We start from the raw sequence: 14078 nt of genomic DNA, 5'->3' as shown, positions 1-14078 counted from the left end.
CTGGACGAGGAGTTAGAATGCCGGTGGTCTCGTCACAGAGTGGATGAAAATTTAAAATCTTCATTTTGAACTGTGATTCATTTCCTGTGAAAATCAGGATTTATAACTGAAATGCAATTTTTAATACTTCTCGCTAAGAAAATTGTGAGTAACTTTCTGACTTGTGTAGGCTCTAGCGAACTCTATATATTACGCTTCCGCAAAATCTTTGCGAAACATAGGTTGCAGATGCAATATGGTGCGGCTAGGACTAGGTCACAGAGGCTTAACATACAACATGGCACGGCTTGAACGATGTCGACTTTACAGAGCTGCCAAGACTATCTTTACAAGACCAAGCCAGTGAAAAGACTGTTGGTCTGGATTGATGAGGGCCGGTTAGTAACCATTGTGCTGGGAGGTAAGCAAAGGGAGTCTGGGGGACGTAAGCACCCTCTAGCATCCCCTAGTCTTGCTAAATTGTGACAAAAAGTAAAGTTATGGGCGCATGGAAGACCATTTCAAATTACACGTTTTTTTTAAATTTTCAACGAGGGTAGGAATCTTGTGGGCACACATGATGCAGGATCAACTGCAGGCAACAGAAAATCTATGACAGCTGACCTGTCTGACAAAAGCCAGCAAAGAGCAACAATTAAAATTCACAAATCTAAAGATTGATAGTGCCCCTGTTTTAATTCTTCTACATAAGCAAGAATACTGCTAGCAGCAGATTGGTGGGTCTCTGGCAAGAATAAAGAAAGGATCTCACCTCTACACTACTCAGGCATCGTTTCCTCTTTTTTATTATTTTTCCACCTGGTGAACTCTAGATGATACTGCCAAACTCAATGAAAAATCTTTTGAGGACATATTTCCATGTAAATTATAAATTCCATTGTTCCTACTTTAAAGTTTTGTACTTCTGGAAACATCTTTTTTTGAAACAAATGCGTGATATATACTAAGCATTATTGCCAATTAGCCCAATTTTAGCCATTTAAGATGTATGAACATTGTAATTAAAGTCAATTTTATTTTATCGGATCAAATGTGAAAAAATACCATACAGACACAGAAATACAGTACTGCGATGCATCCGACGAGTACAGAAAAATGTATCAACGCAGCCTTTCTACCACTCCACTGTGAACAGTGACCAATGACAATTTTCTTCAGACCTATGCACAGTAATGGTGGAAGCTAATATCCCCCTTCATGAAGTAGAGCATACAACTTTGCTCATGTATTTTCTTAAAAATTCTTTGAAAGGAATACCATTTCCCTCAACGCTACGGAAGAATTACCTGCAGTCATTGTACTTATCGGTAAGTTTAAAGAGTCATTTTATAGCACTGAACACCAAATTAGATTCAACCTATTTTTCAATCTTCTCTGTGAATGAGAAGTGGGTACACTACTGTTCCAATTTTGAGAATTGGAATTCACTGCCCTAACAGTAGCCCCATGCCTACAGCTCATTCAGGCCATGGATGAAGAGGATGCTGTCTGCATAAGACAAGCTAGGAAGGCCGCCGATCAGTTCCATCCGATCTGGTATCCCTGAAGGCAAACTTCAGGGAGCTGCCAGGAGCAATCACCAAGTTGGAGATGAGTGGCATGCGCCTGGTGGAGTCATTTAGGATTGTGGAAGGAGTCAGGGGAAGTTTTGACCGAACCTGTGGGAAGGTACCCGCTGTCACTGAAGTTTTATAGGGTCCTGCAGCGGAATCCAGAATGGAAAGCGATGGTAAAAGCAGCCCCAGGGTCCTACGAGGTGAGGTAGACGAAACAATGGAACTAAGACCAGATCAGATGAAGTGGCTTCATTGAAGTTTTTTTGGATCACTTCATGTGATGTTGAAAGATCTTTCTCTCAGTACAAAAACATTCTGCTTGACAAGAGAACAACACTGTTACTGGAAAACATAAAAAAGTTGTTTGTTGTGAATTCTGTTTATAGTAATTGAGTGTGTTATTAAATTATAAGTAATTTTTTCATGCCTATTTTGTTGCCTATTTTACATGTTAGTGCCTAATTATATGCTTATTTTGGTTATTTTAAGAGCCTGTATGCCTGCCTATTTTAACTTTTTAGTGCCTATAATTCTCATCTCCAGTCATAAGGTTGATTATGCCCACTTTCATGATGCTAGAATGTACAATGACAAACTGCCAATGAAACCAGGCAAAAGAATAGTTAAACAGTGCAGGCAACACTTTATAAAACTAGAGCTAATGGAACAGAAACCGAGCACACAATAGGAATCTGAATTGTTTCCTAACAATATGTCTCCTGTTTACAAATGTTTTTATGAGTTGCAGGTGAAATGAGGATTTTATAAAAGCGAAAAATTGCAGAAAACCCGTAGTAGTTGGCATCTTGGGAATACTATCACCATGTCGTTGATGCTTCCATTTTTGTAATCAGCAGCATTAAAATTGTCCCAAGAGGTTTCAGTGAATTGCCTACATTGACAAAATGTTTTAGAAAGAGGTAGTTTTTTAAAAGCCCAAAGAGTAATGTTACACCTTTCAAGAAGGAAATTCCAGAACACTTCTTATCTAAATACATCGGACAAGTAATAAGTTATTTTTCAACCAAACTGAATGCTAACAGATTTTATAACTCACTCCTTCCCTAGGTACTTACCCGCCATGCCTAACTTCTTCGCTGCTTCCAGAGCAGTCGAACCTTTTTCTTGATTCAATTTGGAAACAACTGAATCGGCAGGATGTGAAACTATAGCGCAAAACACGCCAGCAATATAACCAGCAGCAAAGGTTACCACCAGCTGCTCGCCCTTAGTACAATCAGCACGAGGCTTGGGTACGACATACCTAAAAAAGCACAAATATTCTGTTAGTACTGCACCCTTTTGCAGTACATTAAAGAAAAAAGACCTCCAACGTTTATTAGAAAATACTTAACAACGTACTTGTAAAGGAGTTCAATTGTTCGCTCAAAGCAAGCAAACTTCATCATTGTGTATGGTATCTGTCGCATCCACAGAGGAACAAGTCCTTTATAAAATCCAGACATTCCCTCACCACGATACATGATGGGCAGTGCTTCACGAAGAGTGCCAGCAAATCCTGGCATAGTCTGGATACGTACCTGAAAGTATGAAAATGGATACAGACTATCAGTATGGAAGTACTAAGTTTTTTTTCCATCACTAACAATAAAACCAAAACGTACATAACAAATATACAATTATTAAATTGTATTCATACTCATTCCCACAAGAAAAAACTGCAGTGAAGGTAAAAACTACGGTTGCAAGATTTACAGTTTTAGTTGGAACAGATGGAGATTGAGTGAGCCAATAAAAGAATGAAACGAAGCAAGGCAGCTGGAATCGACGAGGTCACCATCGAAATAATAGCAGCAGGAGCAATTGGTCTACAGTGGTTTTATAGACTTCAGAGTGATATGGAGAGAAAAGACTGTTCCAAGAGAGTGGACGAAAGGGGTCATTATATCAATTTTAAAGAAAGGAGACAGGAAGCAATGTGAAAATTACAGAGTGACACCGATACCTCATACAGCTAAGATCCTTGAAAGAATCTTGGATGAACATAAGAGAGTAAAGGGAAAATTGACAGAAAACCAGTATGGATTTAGAAGGGGCAGGTCCACATTTAACCCAATATTCACATTGCGTCAAATGATGGAAAGGTATTGGGAATGTGGAAAGGACATGGTAGTAAAGTTTCTAGACACAGTAGAACCTCGATAATTCGATATTGGTTAATTCAAAATCCTGCCTAATTCAAAGCAGCTCTCATTCCTGGAAACACGAGATATGGTTTTGCATATTAAATTGTTTAGTTCGAAATACGGATAATTCGTAATTTGAAGTAAGTCTGCTACATTACCAAAATTCAGATTTTAATTCAAAACTACCTTTACATTTTAAAACATTAGTATGCTACAGGGTAATTTAAATTCAAAATTTACCCACGTCATGATAGAACAAGTCTTCCAGAACATGGAGGGGAAGCTTTCTGCACTTTCACACACTTCCGTGTCTCTACAGTATGCTTCATAATTGCGAAGTTCCAGTGAAATCCGAATTATTTTGTCTTAAACATTTTAAGGAACGCCGTAATATCACGCAGCAGGCAGTGTGCGGAGAAACCGAATCTGAACACTGGCGATGCCGACAGTTAACGAAAAAGCGTGGCTCATATAGCCCTAATCAATTCGTAGGCACCGGACAATATTGTCATAATCGAAACTGCATTGCTTTCTTTTAATGTCAAGCCCAAACTGTCTTATGGTTTTTGTACCGGGCGGTACACCTCCACGCCGCTAATTTAAAATGTGCGCCAGTTGAAACTCCTCTGCTGGAGGAAGTCTGAACTTTATCGACGGTATTAATTTTCAAGTTTCTCAGAAGATGTCACTACTTGGAAAGTTTGGAGTTTTTGAACTGTGCCACTTTTGATGTATTTTTGTTTTACCGGTAGTAAGAAGTGTGAACTTTCTCTTCTAGAGGACACTACTGAAAAACTACAATGGTGCACCCTAGTGCGATGTGAAAGAACTGTTTTTTGGAGAAATTTTTATTTCAAAAGTTTGTTTCTTGTTAAATTTCTTTCTGTTATTGTTTAAGTTGGCTGTATACCCCTCTCTTTCCCCTTGTTTTGTATTTAGCCAATCCCGAATTTCTTTAATTAATTTCTAACCAATCTGATGTATTTTCCCCCAACTTGAATATGCTGCTTATCCCTAACCAATAAAGTGATTGTGGGCGGGTGTTTTCTTCCCTAAAAACGCCTCGAACTTTCCGCGAGAGTATATAAACTGCTGATTTTAGGGTCACTGCGCCACTTCTGTTCCATCTTTCAGTGTGTAAAGTACATAGCAGGGGGCGGGAAGCGCCTCTTTCTTCGGCAGCGGTCAACAACAAGGTAATGGCCGATTAATAACTTCTTTCTTTGCTAGCTCAGCAGTTTAACTCTCGGGGTGGGTCCGAAGTTTTTCCATAATGTAACCTTCCTTAAAATGTAAAGACCCTTGGTACCTATTCTATCTTTAAACTGCATATCGGGATAGAGAGTGCTTAACCCTCTCGAGCTCCCACTCATATTGTTCTGAGGTGAACTTATTTTTCTCAACCTATTCTTTAACGTAATGTAAATTGTTTCTTTCTTAAGTCACCTCTTTAGTATGGGATTAGCCATTGTATTAACGGCCTAGTGCCAAGTAGGTTTTAAACAAAGTGTATTAGGAGCGCAAGTTCGCCTCCTCTCAAATTGTTATTTTAGAGGTCATGTAATTAATCTTTTTCTCACTTAATAGACCTCAGTAGGTTGGGTATTTTACCCCTGTGTCTATGTCCTGAGAGGACAACTTTAAGGTGGAGTTTGGTGTGGCCCTTTTGAGGCTTAAAGTTTGAGAGCGAGTGGCTCTTTCTTGAAAATTGAGTGTTGTATGCCTCGAGGGGGCTTTTCTGTGTAATTTGGAGCAAGTGCTCCTGAGCATGAATGGGGTTTTCTGCCCCGCTGTTAAAACTTATTTTGAAGTAAGGTTGGGCTGATTGCCCAAGAATTGTGAAGTCGGGGCGCGAAGCCCAAATCCGGTAAATATTGTAACTACATTTTGTTGCCTTGCTACTCTGTACCTGCCATGCTTGTTATTTCTTTATTTTGAAAAGAAAATATAACCTTGTTAATTTTACATGAACTCTAATTTCGTAGCTTGAGACCCGTTCACACCCGCACCTTCCTTCACCTCTAACTACCGCAAAAACACGGTAACAGTTTTAAAGGAGAAAGTGCCAGCCGGTAACAAGGGTGGGGGGCCATTTTACTGTGCTGCAAAGCACACAGGAGAGAGAGAATTTCTCCCCAAGCCATAGGAAAGTTTGATAATCCACAAAGTTTTAAGGGCGTCGGGCACTTTCTGTGCAAGTACAAGGCATCTAAAATTTCAAACAGTAGAGTAATCCAAAAAATAAATGCATTTGCACAGGGGAACCAGCATAATTTATCCTCTTTGAATCGTATGATTTTTTTTTCTTTTGTTGCGTGAGGTTATGCCTGTCATTGATCGATCCAAGTGCATGATTTGAACATTGTAAATGCACCTTGTTGGACACATTTCGGAAATAGTTTTTTGCATGGCATTTGAAAGGTTTAACCTGTGAATCAAGGTTAACTGCATGCAGTAACAGGCCTTAGAATATTCTGTAACACAGCACGCGTTTGCACTTCTGCATTACAAACTGGCAGTTAATTCAAAATCCCATAATTTGAAGTCCTATTTTTGAGTCCCAATGACTTCGAATTAATGAGGTTTTACCGTATTGAAAAGGCACATGACAGTGTCCTAAGGAATTTGGTATGGAAAACATTGACAGAGGCACAGATTGGGAATGAAACAATGCAGATGGCAATTGTGAAAGCTGTGTTAGAACCAAAGTGGGTCAAACTGAATGGTTCAGAGTTGAGACAGGTTTAAGACAAGGAAGTGTATTGTCTCCCTTACTCTTCATCATCATGGATAGAATTCTACATAATACCAAGATGATGATGGACGAGCAAGTAAAGTCTATGCTCTTTGCTGATGACATTGTAGTTTGGAGATACAATGAAGAGGAAGTACAGACAAGTTGATTTCTAGAATGAGATAAATTTTGGAATGATGATTAGTACTGTGAAAAGCAAGACATTGATCATGATGAGAGGTAACAGAAAATCCAGGGGAGTGATAAAAATAGGAAATGAACCTCTTGAAGTAGTGAAAAATTTTAAATATTTTGGCAGCATGTCATAAGATGTCGCACATTGCAGACCTCTACTTCTGTACCACAAACTATAAATTTCATATCTCTGTATTGACAGCTAAACTAATAATTTTTAAATCACTAACAATGATTTATTATTAAACGGTATCCTCTTTATTAAATACATTATGGTATAACGTGAATTCAAAACATTTACATTTGTCACATCTATACATACTCAAGATCTTAGAGAACATGCCTTTGCTGGCGGGATGTAGTGTTCACAGTGCACCATGTCTTCGGGTATGGGCTGGGATAAATTTGTTTCCTTCATTAACCTGTCTCAGTCTCATCCTTGGCTTTGACAATGTGAAAGTGACTGAGGTATGAGTGATTCTAGTAATACCACTTCTTATGCAGCCAATTCCTGTTATGAATGGTGTGAAAATATCGCTCACAGAGTCGGTTAGTGCATGCATTTCAGTGGGCTTACAGACATATGTACAGTGGAACCTCGATTAGTTTTTGGAGGGACCACAGGGAAAAAACTTACAACACGGGAAAACTGAAAATCCGGCAACGAATGAACTATCAACAATTTGGCTAAACATCACAAAAATGAAACGTGTATACTTATAATCTTACTGACACCCCCAAACCAACCCACAGCCCCAATGGGCCTTCCACCTACCAAGCGACCACTGCACCGCCCAAAGGCCTGCAGATTACAAGGTGACGCATGGTCAGTGTGACAAATCCTCTCAGCCATCATTCCTGGTTCTCTAAACCGGAGTTGCCATCTCACCATTAAATAGCACCTCAAAGGTCATCATACAATGAGTGAACCTGGAACCAGCCCTCATATCCAGGTAAAAATGCCTGACATATCCGGGAATCTAACCCGGGCTTCCGGGTGAGAGGCAAGTTAGACCGCGAGGCGGGTTCAAACGTTAATTACTGGTAAGCGACTTAAAAATCTCTAAACTTTACATTCAGTTTTACAGGGGAAACTTCCGTCAGTTTCCTCTGAAAACTTCTTTCAGTTCAGCAACTTTGATCAGCCAAACTCTTTGAAAAATTGAATACCTACCCGTAAGGCCAAGCCAAACACTTGACCACAAGAAGTTTTTAATTCTCTAGTCTAATAAAATAAAGCACATTAGATACAAAAGAACCCAACATGATGGCAAAATCCTTGTTTTTAAATCTTCCATTGTAATTTGGTCAATGGTATACTGTTCATAGTCAGTTTATGGAAATCTTGTACCATGCAAATTAGCCCTACATCGAATTTTAAAGGTTATGTTGAAATAGAGGATATGGTTTCGAATGTATTGATTCTCAAGTTCTCGAATGCATTATATTCAGTTCTGCCTGTCACTAATCAAATCAAATTGTAAAGAGAATAAATATCATTAACACTGCCGAAATTATGGTTATTCGTGACCTTGAGCTCTGCTGGAATGCGTGCTCGCTGTACAAGTCGATACGAGTGCTAAATGATACCACTTTTTAAAATGTAACGTGTGCAAATAAAACTACTGCAGTTTTTATAACAATTTAACACAAAAACATGAAATGCCCAGTCTTATATCAGGACCAAAACAGTAGTAGGAAATCCCAAAACCTCCCCATGGCTTTATGTACTGTATGTAAGGTGCAACATCTGTTCTGGTTAACAATCTTATACGATAATATTAAAGTAAATTTGTGTTACTTTAAGGAAGAGACTTAAAGATTCCTGCCTGAAAGCCCAGTGACTATACAGTGCCACGAGGGAAGTACCGAAAGCCTGTTCAGTGATATACTTGAAAAACGTAAAGAAAAAAACCACCATCGAACCCTGGATATAATGTAGAAGTTTTGCAAGTATGAAGTTTGACTAAACTTGTTCCGTCTTCAAGAACATCTATTGAAATGTGCTCTTGTCTCCTTTTAATTGTTGTGGACACACTCTGCTTTATTTCTGAGGATTCTCTAAACAATACCACCCGAATGCGATAAGATGGCCCCTTGCGCAAGTTCACCGCTGATCGCTTTTCCAGTACAGTACTTCCTCAAATTATAGCAATGACGGGACGCTAACGCCAAGATCCATAAGTATGCCGTAACCATCCTTACGTGAGATACAGTTCCTTGAAAAACCTTATCACTGGCGCATCCGTTATTACGAGCGATTACGCGTGTGCGCGATTTTTTCCCTTGCCGATATTTATGCACCCCAGCGATGATATTGCATGCGATCGATTACCTTTGGTATTGTTTCCTCGCTATGTGCACTAGCGATTTCTCTCGTCGACATTCGAAGGCGATGTCGGAGTCTATTAATAATATCAGTCGACAGTTATTCCGTAAAGAAAATTCGAAATTAAAGAGAACATATTTCTGTAATAAATGCGTAAATAACGTTATATCTGCGCTGCGTAAAAGTAACAGTTTTATAGACAGCAAGAATAATTTCCTGATGGATCGTTTTATTGTAGAGACGCATGGAATAGTTATTGCCGGAAAATTTTCAACGAGTTCTCTTCGGTATTATGATGCCAATGTTGAGCTAATGGGCCTTAAACCCGCGGAAATTAATAATTGTGCAGCCGCCAAAAATAAAGAAATTCGGTGTGACGAAAGTCAATGTTCGGCGTCTAAAAATAGTCTAAAAATGTGTAGGCCCACTGTAAGACAAGGCATTCGTATGATTTTACAAACTTTTTTTTGAGCCTGATTTAAATTTTTGAACGAATAAGTGGGTTTCATCTTGGATTTGGAGATATACGGTACTATATTTTTTTCAGAATGAAATTAAACACACTTTCACGTAGTATCGGATTACGAAAAATAACAAACAAGTAAGCCTTAGTGTGGATATCATCTACGGAAACGTAAGTTTTGAACAAACTGATTGCCGTTTCATACCGATTTTAATACAAAAATCGGATATAACGAGTACATTTTTCGCTGTTATGAATTCTCGCTATAACAAACTTCTACTGTATATCACCAAGACTTAAACAATTATAATTTTCATTGGCAGCAAACCAAATCATGAAATATCAGATACCGCCTAATCCAATTAGCAGAATTAGCAAATGAAACATCAAGAGAACATTATAACAAGTGGATAACAGCGTTCACTGAAGATTATAACACTACCTTGTAAGAGCATGAACGTTTTAAGGACATTTTAACATTCATAACACCATTCTTGCTTCAATTTTAAATGTTTTTAACTATGATATGTATATATCAATTTTTAGCAATCTACTTAAGATTATCCGATTAGGATCAAAACATGTGACGTGTGAAATTTAAGGTTTTAAAATGCACATTATACTATAATGTATTGAATAAAGAGGATACTGTTTAATAAATCATTGTTACAGTGATTTAAAGATTACTAGTCTACTTCTGTAGGCTTACTTTCATTTTGTACCAACTTTTAAAGTTTTAATGTCAAGATGGGAAAGGCACATTTCTGAAGTTGAAGAACTTTCAAAGAACAAACCAGCTCAAATAAGCGTCTTCTTTTTAGAGCAACTGAAATAGTCTCTTTCTGCTTGAGTGCGTACAGACTTGCATTTTCGCTGCACTCGAACGTGCAATTCCTTACATCACATTTCCTTACAAATATTGATTGAATGATTCAAAATTTTTCACCAATGTGCATGTTGACATGATTGGGTGCCAGTCTTTTTTCTTTCCTAAGCTTTTTAATGCAGTCTACAGTACCTGTGTCTAACTACTTGATTTTTTTTTTTTAAGTGTACACAGATCAGTAGCCTTTCAATCAACATATACTGACTTGTTCAGAGACTCCTATACTTCTTTCAATGCCTTGAAACCTCTTACGACCCTGAATTACTTGGCTCGCTCTTAGTGTAAAATGCGACATTCCACGGTGTGGAAGTATCATATGATGCAGTATGAATGAAAGTGAAGTATAAGTTTTGAATAAAATAAGACTATTACATCACACCAAACTGAACTAAGATACAGCCAATTTATTTCCACAAAGCAAAGCAAGAACTGGCGCAGAAAAACGGGGTGAACTGTGTGAAAGCCCAAGGGATGGACGATGACCACTCAAAACACAGGGTATCTTTCTCATGAAATAATCGTCCAATTAACCTGGGGTTTGTGTTAAATTAATCTGAACTCACATCTCCAACTTTTCTACATTCAGTTTCCGAGGGAACAATGACGCTAGCTTTCATTGCATCCTGTAATATCTCCTGCAAGTAAAAGACCGCCAACTATAATTCTGTCTGAAATATAACTAAAGTTCCCATCAGTGTAAGGAATAAAATAATGTGAACTACATTCCTTGTACTGTGAACACACTGAAAACAATCTGAGCAATATTGTAGTAACAGCAAATATTTGAAGAGACCACATTTTTATAGCGCTCGCACTGTTAATCACTTCCACCCGCTGGGTAATGCAGCACTGCAGTGTTTAGCATCACTGAGGGGTTAGGAGGCAGCTTGATGCAAAAACATATGATTGACGTCCGAGACTGCGCTGCATCTGCCACATCGCCAAGTGTTGGAAGGAAGTGACTTGGTTTTAACAATGGGGTGGTTAACAGAAAATGACCGTTAAAAGGATACAAAAAAGGTTCATGCATGTTCATTTCACAGGATTCAGATATTCCGATTTTAAGATAACTCAATCCTACTGCTCATAGTAGGAAAGATTTACTCCAAACTACTCACACATTCTTACAAAACCAGTACCTTAGCAGCCTCCATAGGACTTAGAGCTATGTCGGCAAAGAACTCTGCTGATGCAGAAGCTGCTAAATACAGGGACGTTCGCCAGAGGTAACTATTTTCTTCGCCCAACAAGTCGGAATAGAATACCTTGAAGACTTCATACAGTCCAAATTTACATAAACCCTGAAACAAAATTCACTATAATTAATATAAAGACGAATAAGGAAATAAAATGCACCAAAAAGCAATCAATACTATATGAAAACCTGTGAGACTAGCAGGCAATCACAACACTGAAGTAGAAATTTACAATTGCACAAATCAAACAATGAAAATAAGCCTAGCTAACTTGACAAATCAAAAATACTGGAAGAACACTATTTTTATACTTTAATAACATGCTAGAACACTTGAAATAAGAATTATGAAATGCATAAGCATTTAGTATTTTCAGAAGTTTACCTTTAGATACTATCATCTCCACAATTACAAGTTTTATTACTCTACAGACCTTAATTTTATAAGGAATAATGGTAAATGTTGAACCTCTAGCCTTCAGCAGGTTCCAGGAATTTTTACCATGTAAGAGGATAATTATCATGCCTATTTCAACAGATTCACAGACTTGTGCCTGAAAACTAGCATTACTACTTGCCAAGAAACTATTTCAAGCTTGAACTTGCCCTTAAGTGTAGGAGCTATAAACTTCTATAACCCTTAATCTCTTACTAGTGAAGTCAATAAGCAAACATCCAGGTGCAGGAATATAATTCTCAGGCCACACTGATTTATACACAAGACTTCAGGAAATATTCATGCTGAATAGTATGTTCGTATCATTGAATGCAAAATAGGGCTGGGCCGATGACCTTCGATGTTAGGCCCCTTAAAACAACAAGCATCATCATCATCAAAATAGTGCTAGTACGGAGGCAGCTGCATTAACAGCCGCGGCTGCCCTTAATATAAAGACGAATAAGGAAATAAAATGCACCAAAAACCAATCAATACTATATGAAAACCTGTTTGAGACTAGCAGGCAATCACAACATTGAAGTAGAAATTTACAATTGCACAAATCAAACAATGAAAATTGCATCCCAATATTTTTGGGTCCAAACTGGAGAAAAAAAATGTTCACATATTTGACTCGCCCACTTCGAACATCCATCAGGCAGCTCTGGATAAGATTTGAAATTAATATATCAACTACTTGAGTAGCAGCCTTCTTATTGCAAAAGCAGGCATTCAACCCACTGCTCTAGTTCAGCGAAAGAATCAGCCCAGAAGTGACGCTATTCCAGTCCGGTACAAACATATTTTTATGAGTGTTTTGGGTACGGGACATTCCGAGATCTCAAAATTGTTTGTTAGTCCACAGTAAGCAAGTATTCAAGTAATATGGTATCAGGGCAGCAGGCTGCAAGTATTCACAGTCTGGATACAACATGCGCTACCGCAGCAACAGAAAAGTGCACTTAAAGCAACCAACCAGTCTCGCAAAAAAGTTTGCGGACCAAAAAGCAGCAAGTTTCCGCAAGCAGAGGTGAATCTACTTACATAAATTATTTCGCTAGGCAACGTTTGATAAGATATTTCTAACGAAATGCCGTATTTTTAAGAGCAAGAAATAGCCGCTGCACATGGAATCAGTGTGTCTGACTTGAAGGTTAGCCGCGGCTGACGAAGATCATGCCAAAAAATGACAAAACACTTCAACAAAAAGTAATTTATATTCATCACCTTGTAACTGAAGCATAAGGTGAAAGAATATCTGATCTCCCAAATAAGAACAGCAGGTCAGACGCCACATCAGTTTCCACATGCCACAAAGTGCCACCAATACCATGATCAGGGAGGAGCTGGACAGGGGGAAATCAAAATTATGAATAAAGCTCTGGCTTATTCACCAACCATTATTCTCCCCAGTGGGTTGGTGCGTTACAATAACATCCACGCTATCCCTGCCTGTGATAAAGAGGCAATTATAAGGGGCCCCAGGGATTCTTTCTTAAATGATTTGAGATAAGACTCAGCAGTAATCTCATCTATCAGAGATAAATGGCAGCAGAATAAACAAAACACATCACAACAAAAAATGATCAATGGTTACTGAAGTAATGTCTTAGTTTGTGAACCATGGACAACAGTTGAGTGGCCTAGTAAGTGGTCCTGAGTCAGCGAGCATCCCTGACATCTGAGTCATGGATCTGGAACCCCTAGCGTCCCATGTGTAGCAGTGAATGGCCGTATGCTTGAAGAATGTATTCGTAACTGCTAAACTCATACTAGCAACACTTCCCATACCCAATAACTTCCATATCTTCCCCACATTTACCAATCAACCTATCGTACCCTTCAGTTCTATTTCCAACTCTCGCATTGAAGTCGCCCATAATCACTGTCCTATCTTTGCTGATGACCCTGACTACGATGTCAATGAATGCTTCATAAAACTTTTCAACTTAATCCTCATCTGCATCTTCACATGGTGAATTACACCGAGACAATTCTAGTCCTAATTCCTCCAACTGCCAAATCTACCCACATCATTTGCTCATTTACGTGCCTAACAGAAACAATATTGTGTGCAATGGTATTCCCGATAAACAGACCTACCCCATAATCTGCCCTTCCCTTTTTAACACCC

The 14078-nt window shown here is 38.5% G+C and overlaps 1 protein-coding gene across 4 annotated transcripts in view; it reads right to left on the bottom strand.

The window, feature by feature from the left end:
• Window positions 1-14078, bottom strand: part of LOC136864081 (solute carrier family 25 member 3) — a 69555-nt gene that overhangs the window by 12837 nt on the left and 42640 nt on the right. For all 4 annotated transcript variants that reach the window (XM_067140626.2, XM_067140627.2, XM_067140628.2 and 1 more), the window contains exons 5-7: window positions 11450-11611; window positions 2919-3097; window positions 2633-2820 (exon numbers count right to left, since the gene is read on the bottom strand). In XM_067140626.2, coding sequence (XP_066996727.1) covers window positions 2633-2820; window positions 2919-3097; window positions 11450-11611 — 529 coding nt within the window. The remainder of the gene's footprint in view (window positions 1-2632; window positions 2821-2918; window positions 3098-11449; window positions 11612-14078) is intronic.

The sequence above is a fragment of the Anabrus simplex genome, chromosome 2 (assembly GCF_040414725.1).
Source record: "Anabrus simplex isolate iqAnaSimp1 chromosome 2, ASM4041472v1, whole genome shotgun sequence".
Classification (NCBI taxonomy): domain Eukaryota; kingdom Metazoa; phylum Arthropoda; class Insecta; order Orthoptera; family Tettigoniidae; genus Anabrus; species Anabrus simplex.
This window is presented reverse-complemented; position numbering and strand designations above follow the sequence as displayed.